Source organism: Lissotriton vulgaris, chromosome 10 (assembly GCF_964263255.1).
Source record: "Lissotriton vulgaris chromosome 10, aLisVul1.2, whole genome shotgun sequence".
In the NCBI taxonomy this organism is placed as follows: Eukaryota; Metazoa; Chordata; class Amphibia; order Caudata; family Salamandridae; genus Lissotriton; species Lissotriton vulgaris.
The window spans coordinates 423440894-423453609 of NC_141698.1; the positions used below are offsets into that span (position 1 = coordinate 423440894).

Below are 12716 nucleotides of genomic sequence, written 5' to 3' on the forward strand. Positions count from 1 at the left end.
TGGGACTAGTGCCCATGATAACATGGAGAATAGCACTGATAACCATGTGACTAGTGCCCATGACAACAACGAGAATAGCACTGATAATCATGGGACTAGTGCCCGTGACAACAATGAGAATAGCGCTGATGATACCAATGGGACTAGTGCTCCTGACAACAATGAGAATAGCACTGATGATAACAATGGCACTAGTGCCGATGCCAACAATGAGAATAGCACTGATAATCATGGGACTAGTGCCCGTGACAACAATGAGAATAGCGCTGATGATACCAATGGGACTAGTGCTCCTGACAACAATGAGAATAGCACTGATGATAACAATGGGACTAGTGCCGATGCCAACAATGAGAATAGCACTGATAATCATGGGACTAGTGCCCGTGACAACAATGAGAATAGCGCTGATGATACCAATGGGACTAGTGCTCCTGACAACAATGAGAATAGCACTGATGATAACAATGGTACTAGTGCCGATGCCAACAATGAGAGTAGCACTGATGATACCAAATGGGACTAGTGCCCATGACAATAATTAGAATAGCACTGATGATAACAATGGGACTAGTGCCCATGCCAACAGTGAGAATAGCACTGATGATACCAATGGGACTAGTGCTGATGCCAACAGTGAGAATAGCACTGATGATACCAATGGGACTATTGCTCATGAAAGCAATGAGAATAGCACTGATAACCATGGGACTAGTGGTGATGATAACAAAGAAAATAGCTCTGATAAGAACAATGGGACTAGTGCTCATGACAACAATGAGAATAGCACTGATAACAATGACTAGAGCTCTGATAATAACAATGGGACTAGTTCTAACGAGAACAGTGACAATAGCGCTGATGACAACAATGAGGCTAGTGCCGATGACAACAAGACTAGTGCCGATGACAACGAGACTAGTGCCGGTGACAACGAGACTAGTGCCGATGACAATGAGACTAGTGCCGATGACAACAATAAGAATAGTGCTGATGATAACAGGACTGGTGCAGATGGCAAAACTGCATGATTAAGATACTGTTACTCAGGGTCCGCACTCCTCATTCATAGGAGATACTGTCCTGGACTCACATGCCTCTCATCAGTGTGCACACTGGTCTTTAACCATATTCCTCCAACAGATTCTAGCACATTTTTACAGGTTAATATGTTCCTTGTTTATTTAAATTATCACTCCACTTAAAAAACATAACTAACAAACATTAGCATTTACAATATCAATAGCTCCAACTTCAACAAATGTGAGACCTATTGCATTGCAAATGCTTGTTTGGTGGGCAGCCAGTGTTAGACTTTCCAGATAGGAACAAAGGCAGACCATGAGGGGAGGATGCTGGTGCTGGTGTGTTATGCATTACCTGCAGCTTGGACAGTAAAGAGTCGTTGGCTGCCACAGGTAGTGCATTACCATAGTCAAAGTGACTAGTAATTAACTCCTGAACCAGGGTTTATCTGGAAGTAGAGGGGAGCAAAGGGAAGACTTTTTTTAGGAGGTGCATGGTAGCAAAGCAAGTGACATAGGTAATGTAGGAAGCTGGCTCTGTACATGGTGTACCACTAGGTAGTGTAAAGGTGCACAGAGTCCAGAGATTCCCCCAAACATTTACAGGGTTCAATGCAAACACAAAGTTCTTGGTTAGTGGTAGTGTGGGCGAGCAGCCTTATGCCTAGCACAGAGGAGTGTAAGTGTGGTATCCTGCTGCTCAGCCAGAATGACTGCCTGATGGTCAGCCAGAATGACTGCCTGATGGAATGTTAGTGTTTGGATGCATGCGTGAATCAGCTGGATGAAGGGCTGAGCAGTAGGGAAGCTGCTCCTATTGGGGCTCCTACTTATACTCTGACTTTACCTCTCTGTATCTAACTTACCACCTCAACACATCTACGTGGTAAACTACCTTGCTTGGAGTGTCCTTTCTTCCATACTACATTTCTGTACCAGACGTGCTAAATTTCTTCAGCCTGAAGAGGCCATCATCCCACGCTCAAGGTAAAGGACTCTCTCCAAATTTAAAAGCTACACATTTGAAAGTTTACTGCATTTTCTAGTGTATATGCAGTGTGGTCTTTCTCCACACTTTCCACCCCAACCTCTCTTTGGAGTAGTTCTATTTTTTTCTGCATGTTATACTTATGTTGTGCTGTGTGGGTCCCTCCCACACCTTCTACCCATCTCCTTAGGGGTAATTCTGCATTTCTTGTATTCTATATCTTCCAACCATCTTAGCTTGGGGAAAGTTCTCTGGTGTTTTCCTTTTCTGATACTTTCCTATTTCTGCGTATTCTACACCACTTTACTTACTTCTTCACTTTTTTCTTCTTTCTAGCACCCTGTACTTTCCTGTTTGCCCGGCCAGCATACATGATCTTAGTACTTGGTTTCCTCTTTAGTCTGTTGTACGGGTTTGTATTTATTTTTGTGTTTCTGTTCAAAGGAAGATGGTGTAATAGTCGCTTGCACTGGTCTTTTTTCTCACTTCCTATCCACTTTACTTCCTCTGCCCGCTCTTTCCATATTTCATTTTCACGCCTTCTTTCAGTGTACCATTCCCTATATTTCATTCTTTTATTTTCTTGCCTCTTTCTGATGCCTTTTAAAACTTACTTCCTTTGCGTTATAAAGGGGGAGAGATATGTGATATCTTGCTGCTCAGCAGGAATGACTGCCTGATGGAATCTTTGTGTTTGGAATGTGTGTGTGCATGAATCAGTTGGATGAAGGTCTGAGCAGCAGGGAAGCTGCCCCTGGTGGAGCTCCTACTTAGACTCTGACTTTACCTCTCTGTATCTAACTTACCACCTCAATAAATCTATGTGGTAAACTACCTTGCTTAGAGCGTCCTTTTTTCGATATTACAGTAAGACATTTATTATACACACATTGACCAATAAATGGCACACAACTCAAAAAGGAGATCCAGACCAAATTTATAAAAATAAGCTTTGTTCAAGTTTTATTTTGAGAACAAGATCTTCGCAAAAAGTTACGTTTTTTAGGAAAAAAACTTTAGTCTTTCAAAAGTCAACAGTGCAATTTTCAAACAGTTCAATGTTAACCCATAGAGGAAAACAACAATATAGTTTCCGGGGGAATTTTACCACTTACAGTTCCAGTCTTCGGGGTCCAAGATCAGCAGAGGCCAAGGGTCAGGTAAGCACGAAGACTGCACCACTAGAGGCACAGGGGCGACCGAGTGCAGAGGTCAAATTCAGAGATGGCCGTTTAACAATGGAGACTGGGGGTGCTTGGAGTCACGCTGCTTCCGAGTAAGTAAATTGGTTGCAGGGGTCAAGCTTTGAAGGTTAGAGAAAGCTCAGGAGGGGCCTTAAGGCAGCACAAAACATACACCATCAGCGGCACAGGAACAGAAGGGTGCAAAAATAGCATCAGGTGGTCCATGCTTTTCAATGGAGAACGTGGATTTTGAAAACCGGCTTGAGGCATGGAAAGAGGCCTCTCTGAGGAAACCAGCGACAGCAGAGGCAAGTTGAGATGTCGTAGGGACACAGATGGGCGAGGCTCCTCAAGGCCCAGAGGCTTCGGGTGCAGGGGTGCCCTTCAACAGTGGGTTTTTCTTACCGGGCCAGTCTGGGTCGGGGGAGCCTCCGGAGTCTGGCTGCAGGCGTTGTCGTGGAGTCCAGAAGGGGTCAGCCAACACTGGACTTGGGGTCAGGATCGCTGAGGAACCTTTTCTGGATCAGTGGGCCACCTGGACACAGGTCAGAGGCATCAGATGCAGAGTGGTCAGGACTCGCTGTTCCGAAGGGCACCAGAGTACATTGTCTTGATTTCTTGGAGACAGGTCTGCTGTCCTCTGGAGTTCTGGTCTTTATCAAAGGCAGGCAGTCTTCCTCGAGTTCTGGAGGTCACTGGCTGCAGGTAAGGCGCTGTTTTGATTGCAGGGGATTCAAAGCTACAGACAGCCCGGTAGGACTGAGGCCAAGTCAGTAGGTGTCTTCAGTCTTCACTGAACAGAGTCTTCTTCATCCTTCTTGGGTCGACATTAACTAGTTTCTGGATTTAGGAGAGCCATCTACAAAGTAGATTTAGTGCTGTTTTGAGGAAGAGACAGGTAGAGGCACTGGGCACCTTACCTAGAGTGTCTACACCCTCAATTATGCCACCCTCCTGTGGTAGGGGAAATAGTCCTAGCCCTGATTGGAGGAGTCTCCCCAACTTCAAGATGACAGGGACTTAAAGGTGTTCTTCCCTTTGCCTCCTACTCCTTAGGGGTGGAGTTGGCAGAGATGGTTACACCTCCTTTTCTTCCTAGGTTTTCCCTCCCAAAGTGGGGGTCTAAACCCGGAGCTGCCATTTGCTGCTAGCAGCAGAGGCTGGGGTTGCATTACAAAGGTGGCAGGACTTTGAAACTTCCCTCTTGCACACTGTGCCCATCCTGGGGGAGGAGGTGTGACTCATCCACTCAGAATCGGTTTTTGTTTTTGGTCCCAGAGAGCGGAGGCTCTAGACCCGGGGGTCCAGAAACACATCTGTTGATGGCAGATAGACTGAAACCTGTGAGGGCCTCCACCCAGGTTGGTAGTTTTTCAGAGGGCAGCTGAAGTGCCCCCCTGATTACATGTTTCAATAGATCCCACACTGGCATCAGTGTGGGTTTACTGAGAGGAGTAGTTTGGTGCCAAACACTCCTGGGTTCAAGCCATCATGGTGCTGGAGAACATGAGTTGTCAGTTTTCCAGCCCATGTACTCTTCATGGCTTCCCTGGTACGTACAATATCTAAGAATAGACAAACATTGTTGGGGCATATCTGCTCATGCAACACTTGTGATATAGTGCACTCTGTGTTAGGGCTGTAAGGCCTGCTAGTGTTGTGACTTAGGGTGAACTTAGGCACTGCTAGTTTGCGCCATGTCGACTTTCTCGTTTGGTCTGCACCAGGGCCTGCGTGCTGTAGTGAGTCTGCATGGCTTAGATAATGAGTCCCTAGGGGACCCTCTTCAGTCCCCACACCCACCCTAGGTACCCAGGTACCATTTACTAGGGATTTACAGAGGGCCAATTGTGGAACAGTTTTAGGGAAGAAGCACTGGCACAGGGGACCTGGTTGGCAGTGACCCTGTGTATTACAATCGAAACCACATCAATTTCCAGGTAAAAAGTGGGGGTCCAACCATGTCAAAAGGCAGAGGTAGTGTAAATGTTGTCTTTCAAGGTGAGGGTTTGGTCGAGCTTGATATCCAGATTCTTTACAACCGGTTTTGGAATAGGGGCAGAGCCGAATTCCGTAGGCCACTAGTCTGCCGAACAGAGCTTCTATGCTTTGCCAAATAGTACAATCTTGGGTTTCTCGCTGTTCAATTGGAGCCAGTTTTTGGTCATCCACTCAACAACTTCTCTCATACAGTTAGCAAATTGAGTTTTAATCACTTCTAGATCGTGTTTTTTGTTGTTTGCGAAGTACCCATAGGTGTAGTTGGATATGAAACCCAGTGGCTATACTAGCAGGTCACCCCCAACATTTAGTGCTTCTTGAGAACTATCTATTTTCAGTCTAATAAAATGCATTTGAATGTCGGATTCTTTTAACCAGCCACTCAGTTCTTAATCAATTCTCATCCATTTAAGTCTTTTCTATACATGATGTTATAGATACGGTTTGAAGTGCCACTGGTCTCCTAGTCTCGATTTTTTTATGCGGGTGACACAGCAACTTGTATGGCAGATGATGCAGTTCCTACTAATTCATGGTTAGAAACATTACAACAATTGGTGTCCCAAGGCAAATATGTTCACTACCAGAGTTCCATCTGTGATAATATGTGCTTCAACTACGATATGAGTTGTAGATCTTTGTGTACATTGGCTTTTACAGCCAGGTTTCCTGGTGCTGTAACTGTGCCTATAGGATTACCCTGTATTCTAAGAAAGAACCTGGGTGAACTGTGAAGGTGTGTAATACTAACAATTTGAAAAGAAAGAAAAGTGTCAAGCAGCAGTTCTAAACCAGTTTTTATTCCCATTACCCACAATATATCTAAAGGCAGAATGGGTCTCTGATGTGTGAAACTTTTTAAACACTTACTATGCAGTAATCATGGTGACAAAAACAAAACGTGTGAGCAAGCAGCCCTTGCGCTCTATAAACTACATGTGGTTTCTACTGATACTCGCTCAACTTTTGCATCTCTAGGATGTCCAGGTTGCACCTTTGGGATCATTTCCTCGGCTTTCCTATGAGCTCATGTTAGCTCATTGTTTTTTTCAAATTTGTCTGTATGGTTGGAAGTGAGAATGCATGATTTACAGGGGAGTTTCAAAGTGCAACAGAACCAAGAGAGAGAAGACGAAAAACAATTGTGAAAAATTGAAAACAAAAGAGAAAAGTGGATAGCACTCTGCAGTGGATACAGTAGAAGGACAAATTAATGATTCCCACAAACCGAGGAATCTATTGACATAAGACATAATGTGGCCCAAGCACATGCAAATTGCCAGACAGCGAACACAAATGCATTTTAACAAATAAAAACAATAATTGTTAAAATTGATAGGTCACAGAACACACAAGCATTTATCAAGGCAACCCATGGGACAGGCACTGTTTTGCTAACACTAATGAAAGAAATTTAGTTCAACACCATAATGTTATTCCTGATACTGCAGCTAATTGCCAAAGAAAAGCTTTCTTACCTGAACTGGTCTATTGCCCAGGAAGTTGAGATCCATATTCTCTCCAAACAGATAACCCTCTGGGTGTGGCGTATCAAACTTCTCACCACCCATGAAGAAATGACTGGCAAAGTAGTTTCCTAGAAAATCAACAATTAATGATTGTTTGCTCTCATTATTTTTATTTTTTTAAGAAAAAATTTGATCTTTTGTAGTGTTTTTGGGTGCAGGAAACCGACGATGGATTGTCAGAATTTCTAACCGATTCCTGACACCAGACAGAGTCATGTATCGAAAATGGTACCCACTGGTACACATTTCTTTTTCAAAAATTCTCTTTTACACAAAAAAAATATAGGTGTGTGCTGTCAATGGCCAGGTGAGGGAAGGAAGGGCATGGACAGATCTTGTATGCATTACATGCCTGGGCAGAAATGTCAACATAATGGAGGCATGGGTTTGCCGCACTGTCAATAGGTATGACAATGAAGAATCTTCTGACGACTGGGAAAGGAATGTGAGTTAATCTATTTTTTTTTTAATAACCAATTTTATTGAAAGTTTTGCGGCAAGAAACAATTGTATCACACTGTAAAAATAGCAAGTGCAGAGGAAAACAGCAATCTCCGACATCAGCATGGCAAGGCAACACAGAATTAAATTGATAGGCCATATGCCCTCAAATGCAGCCGTGCTTCTCAGGACAGCCACGGGCTATATGAATTTGATTTCCTGGTGTGCGCATCATTCCATCCCCCTGCACCAGTACCTGGCAGTCTGTGGTACCTGTTGATTCCAGATTCGAGATTGGTGACCAAACAAGCCAGCACCAGGAAGGTCCGCTCCACCCTTGGTCCCCCGAATTCCTCCGCAAGCCCCAGCAGCACAGTGTGCAAGGTAAACTCCAAGGTGCAGCCCAGGACAGACTCTGCCGACTCCCTGCCAGAAGGGCCGCAGCACAGGGCAATCCCACGCCACGTGGAAGAAATCTGCAGTTGGTGACGCGCATCTAACAGATGTGACCAGGGTGTCAGGAAGAAGGTGCCGCAGGAGCAGCGGGGCAAGATAGGTCGTAGGTGTGCGTTAATCTTAAGGTGGAAAGGAGTAGAGCGAGTTTAAGAAGGTCTCTCCAGTTTAAAACTACTACCCATTACTCTTTCGGTTTATAAAGGAGGGGATGCTTTTCATTCTGACGTGTTTTCCCCAAGCATACAGTATATAGAATGGTGCTGCATAATTATTCATCTTACGGCTAATAAAGATGACAAGACTGTGTGCAGAATTTACGTATTAATTGCCTTCACATCCCCTCACCTGATAGGAAGACTTGTGGCCTGATGAAAGAAAAAGTAAAATTGCATGGGCCATTTTACATTTCATGTACAATGGCCAGGTGAATCAAATCAACAAAACATCCTGCCAACTTTGACACAGATGGCGGTCTACTTGCTATAGCTTTCATCAACTGTAAGTCTTTTGATGCTAGAAGTATAGCAGGAAGAGAAAAAAGCCAAGGCACAACAAACATGTTGAATTATTTGTTAAATTAAAGCTTAGGAAAGGATGCCAGATCACCCACCCAAGGTGATTCCAAAGCAGGCCAGATAAATATCAGATTGATTCAAGGACTATGCCTGGCAGAGTTTAGTGGGCTCAAACACCAGCAAAGGAACTGTTTTCTGGACAGAGACTTCGAAAAGCTAGTAAAGGAGGGGATGCATTACTGGAATTTATTAACGGTTAGCTGCAATACCTAAAGTGAGCAGTAATGGACAGCACGTGAGAACAGAATGACAGCATCTTTCAAAATCGAAATGTAATTTAATGACAGACTGTTAACACTACGGCAAAGTAAAGTATATCAACTCCCGACGCATGCACTCTGTCCTAAAGTGTACATGTTTTTTTATCCTGCAAAATTAAAACCTCACCCATCTACACCAATCTTGTTCACCTCCTGGCAGAAATAGGTTTGATGGTCAACAAACATGGTGAGGTTTCGCTTTTGCAACACAGGGATTAATCTGTGCATTTCTATTTGTACTACTCAGCAAGGACACCTGAGCCAATAATGAATCCATGAAGTAAATCTTAGTTTAAAGTCAAGGTAGAGGGATGTGAACCCACTAAGCTGCAAAAGGATTCATTGTAGAGACACAAAAAAAGGCTATGGGAATGCTGAATATGACGGTGTCAGAATGTTGGATTAGGCCACATCCTATCAAGAATAGAGTTGGTTTGAAAGCTATGGGTGACCGACCCAAGTGGTATAAATTAAGATCAGAAATGTGGGGATTCTTTTTGGTATGATAAAAGGGTTGTGGTTTATAATCCATTCTGTCTGTCTCATTATAGCCAACTTCTGAATGATTCTAGGGTTCAGTGGACATGCTCTTACCTGACTTTGGAGGGTATCTGTAAGCCGAATTTGCCTGAATATCAATGTCTTCCACTCCAGCGATTCTGCGGCTCAGAACGGACCCCATGGTGTCCTGAAGAGAAAAATAAAGATATTTTTCAATAAACTAACACGTAAATGAGAGACACACATCGATAGTTCAAAAGGCATAACTAGCCCCCAAAATTTCAGTTTTGGGAGAGTCATTAAGTCCTGATGGCCAACCAGTCATCTAACCAATTACTTTTGTATTCCATATGTACATCTACTGTCTGTGATATTACTACTGTATATGAGCCCTGTGAGTTTTACATTTCTGATGGCTGGATATCAGTGGAGTTATAATATTTTGTATCTGCACTTGGAGTGCTATTCCTTTTGAATATGTGCACTGTGGAATACTATCCTGTTGCACAGCTGTCCTGCCTGTTGTGGTATTCCTAATGAAACTGAATTATTAGATTCTTCTCTCTTAGCTGACATGTGCATTGCTATATTTACATCTGAAAGTGGTTCAGCGCTTTGCTTTCTCTTTTTGCATATTAGCACTGTGATTTAAATCGATATTGTTGCTGATATGCTAACAGGGTTATAGCAAAACACACGATGGACGGAATGCTGCGCAATCGCAAAACATTCACCCCCAGTCACAGATCTGGGTTTAATCCATCGTTATTTTGCTCACCAAGCCACCCCAGTTCAGACATGGCCATATGCAAATCAGTCTTGACCCTGTGCCTCATGGGAACAGTCCAGACCGAACTGCCAAGCCACGTCTTCCCTGGACTGGAATCAAGCATCCTAGGACCGGTTTCTGGCTATCAGCCGTCTTCAGCCAGGATAGCTTGAACAGGGTTATTATATTCAAACTGCAAATATGCTTGTTCGTTGTCTTAGTCCTAGTTCTAAAATCTGGCCTGGGCAGTGGCATAAGTATTTTTCTCAGATATCCGTCTCCCCTTATCATTTGTTGTATTCCACAGATATTTGCTCTTGAATTGTGCTATACCCAAAAATGTATCTGTGTTATGTCATGCAATATTTCACAGAGGACCCAGATTTGTGTTTAGTGGTATTACCTATGATTATTTGTATAGAGAACTGCGAGACTCCACTTACTCGAGCTAATTGAAAAACTTTTGGCAATGGAGATGCTCTATTGACTGGATATTTTGGTTACACGTGTGGCGGCAAGATGAGGTAGAGGAGATTATCAGTTTAAGGCAACTGAATATGCTTACTAAATTAATATGTTGGACTATAACCCCCTTGGATAAAAGAGAGTTTGGATCGCAACACTGCTGCCAGCCACACAACTGGTGATACTGGCTTGGAAGAAAGCAGAGAGACGCATGAGATGGGATGGCCGGGTGACCAAGGAAACCGCGCTCTGGGTGGGAACACGACTCAAGGAATTTGCCAAGCTGACAGGTTTTCGGAAGTGGGATCTGGTGAGCATTTCTCAGCTCAAAGACATAGTATATCATAAGGAGATGGTGACGTTCTCAAGCCTCCAGACTGAGTACTACATGAACAATACACAACATTTTAAGTATTTGCAATTAAAACATGCATGGCAGGCACAAAGTATTGACATGGAGGGCCTCCCAGAATACGCCCCACTCGAAGGACGGCTCTTGATGGGAGAAATTGGGGAAAAGGCAGTGTCCTGGACTTAAAGGACAACAATAAACAACACTCCAGACCCTTTGCGAAAACTGAGATTACAATGGGAGAAGAATCTGGGGGACATAGACAACTTAGATTGGGAAATGGCTTTGATGCATCCTAGGGAAGTAGCTATTAGGTCACAACTTTGATTGATTCAATCCAAGTATTTACACAGAATGTATTATGACAGAGCCCGATTACATAGGATAGTAAGAACGGACTCAACAAATTGTCTGAAGTGTAGGACCATGGAAGGGACCTTTTTTCACACTGTCTGGGGATGCACACAAACACAGAGATATTGGGGCATACTGCTGAAGGAGCTGGAACTTATATTGCAAGAATCAATACCCCCAGACCCCATGTTTATCTTGCTCAGAATACCCATGGAGATAGACCTGCCCAGAGCGATAGAAACTGACATTACTCCAGTTGGGTTTGGTAGTAGCCAAAAGAGACTTGGCGAGGGCATGTTTGGCTAAACCAATGCTAGAAGAATGGCGAAGGGGTAGGTACATGAACATGCTGGGGGAGAAGACAACGTATAAAGCAAGGGGATGCCCGAAAAAATTCTGGAAGATATGGAAGCCCTGGTTAACTTATTATGGTCTTGCACTTACGTACTCACAGTGAACTAGAGGGGTGGCAGGCTGAATGGGGGAGAAGGGTATAGGAACCCCTTTGGCGGGACCTCTGTTGATTAATTTGCTACTTATGTGATTGTGTTGTTGAACTCCGCTCAGATTATAATGAACATAGGAGTGAGATGCTTTGAATTTTAGACATGTTTCTGTAATGTAACTAAGAAAATGCAAATAAATACATTCCAAAAAAAAGAGTTTGGATCAACAGTTTGTTTCTAACTTCAAACATAGAACGTGCCTCTGATGAAGATGTCAGTTTCAGACTGCCAATTTTAGGTCGAGGACTGTAGGCTGCGCTTGCGCAGTCCCCGGGAGGAGATTTAATGTTTTGGAGTATGGGGGCTTGAACCCACCTCTCTCCTCCATTGACTGGCTTCCTAACCGGAGGCCAGCCATTGGAGGAGAGGGGAGTCACTCCAATAAAGCCCCGTCTCTTTCGGATTCGGGGGTGTGTTTTTTTGCGTTCTTCCGACTGTTACGTCACCCGTCACTCAGAACGCCAAAAACACGCCCCTGAATCCGAAATTTTCGGATGTTTGCGGCCGCCATTTTTTTTGTGCCTTATTTTTTTTTTTTGGATCTGTGGTGGATTCTAGTAATCTAGACACCATTCCACAGGTCTACAAAAGGGATTACAGCAGTCAGCAAAAATACGTGTCCTGTGTGAATGTGCTTCGAAGGCTGCTTTTATTGTTTGGTAATTCTATCTGATGGGGGTGTGTCTATTCGGGACTCCCCCCTGTATTCAGATCCCATGGCGGGTGGTTGTATCAGATCAAAGGTTGTGGCGGGTGTACCTATGGAGGACTGCATGCCCCTTCTCACTTGGCAGGTGCTCTGTGTTTTGGCGCCTCCTGGGCGTAGGGTTTTGTACGCGGGTTTCCCTGGCGCCTCTGCCCAGCCCCGAGAGTCCGTTACTCCCCCTTTTTACTATTCTTGCTGGTAATTGTAGCCCTGAACTCGAAATGGAAAATACAAAACTATAAATAGCACAAATGAAATCAACAAAGGACTAAGCAGACTATAATGCCCAACACTGACCAACCGGAGATCTTTGAAATGAGGACCAAGGAAGGGTGAGGTTCATTTTGCTCACCAAAAGGTTTCTGACCTAGCCAAAGTGATTCCAGCTAGCACCGTTGAGCATGGTTTGCTAGACAGGTAGTGTCTGGGCGATGGTTATCTCTGGCATCTGAGACTATTCATGCACTGAGTGGTCACTGTATATAATATGTGCCCTAATGGACTGTCATAACAGTAGGTTAAATACTACGATTTCTGTGAGATTACCATCCAGCAGCAATCACTCTGCACTTATTTGTCATTTAGAACATATTTGGGTTCTAGC

General features: G+C 43.9%; 1 protein-coding gene across 3 annotated transcripts in view; it reads right to left on the reverse strand.

Moving 5' to 3' along the window:
- MGRN1 (mahogunin ring finger 1) overlaps nucleotides 1-12716 on the reverse strand; it is a 395304-nt gene that overhangs the window by 333151 nt on the left and 49437 nt on the right. For all 3 annotated transcript variants that reach the window (XM_086941276.1, XM_086941277.1, XM_086941278.1), the window contains exons 2-3: nucleotides 9054-9147; nucleotides 6677-6795 (exon numbers count right to left, since the gene is read on the reverse strand). In XM_086941276.1, coding sequence (XP_086797402.1) covers nucleotides 6677-6795; nucleotides 9054-9141 — 207 coding nt within the window. In that variant the 5' untranslated portion in view covers nucleotides 9142-9147. The remainder of the gene's footprint in view (nucleotides 1-6676; nucleotides 6796-9053; nucleotides 9148-12716) is intronic.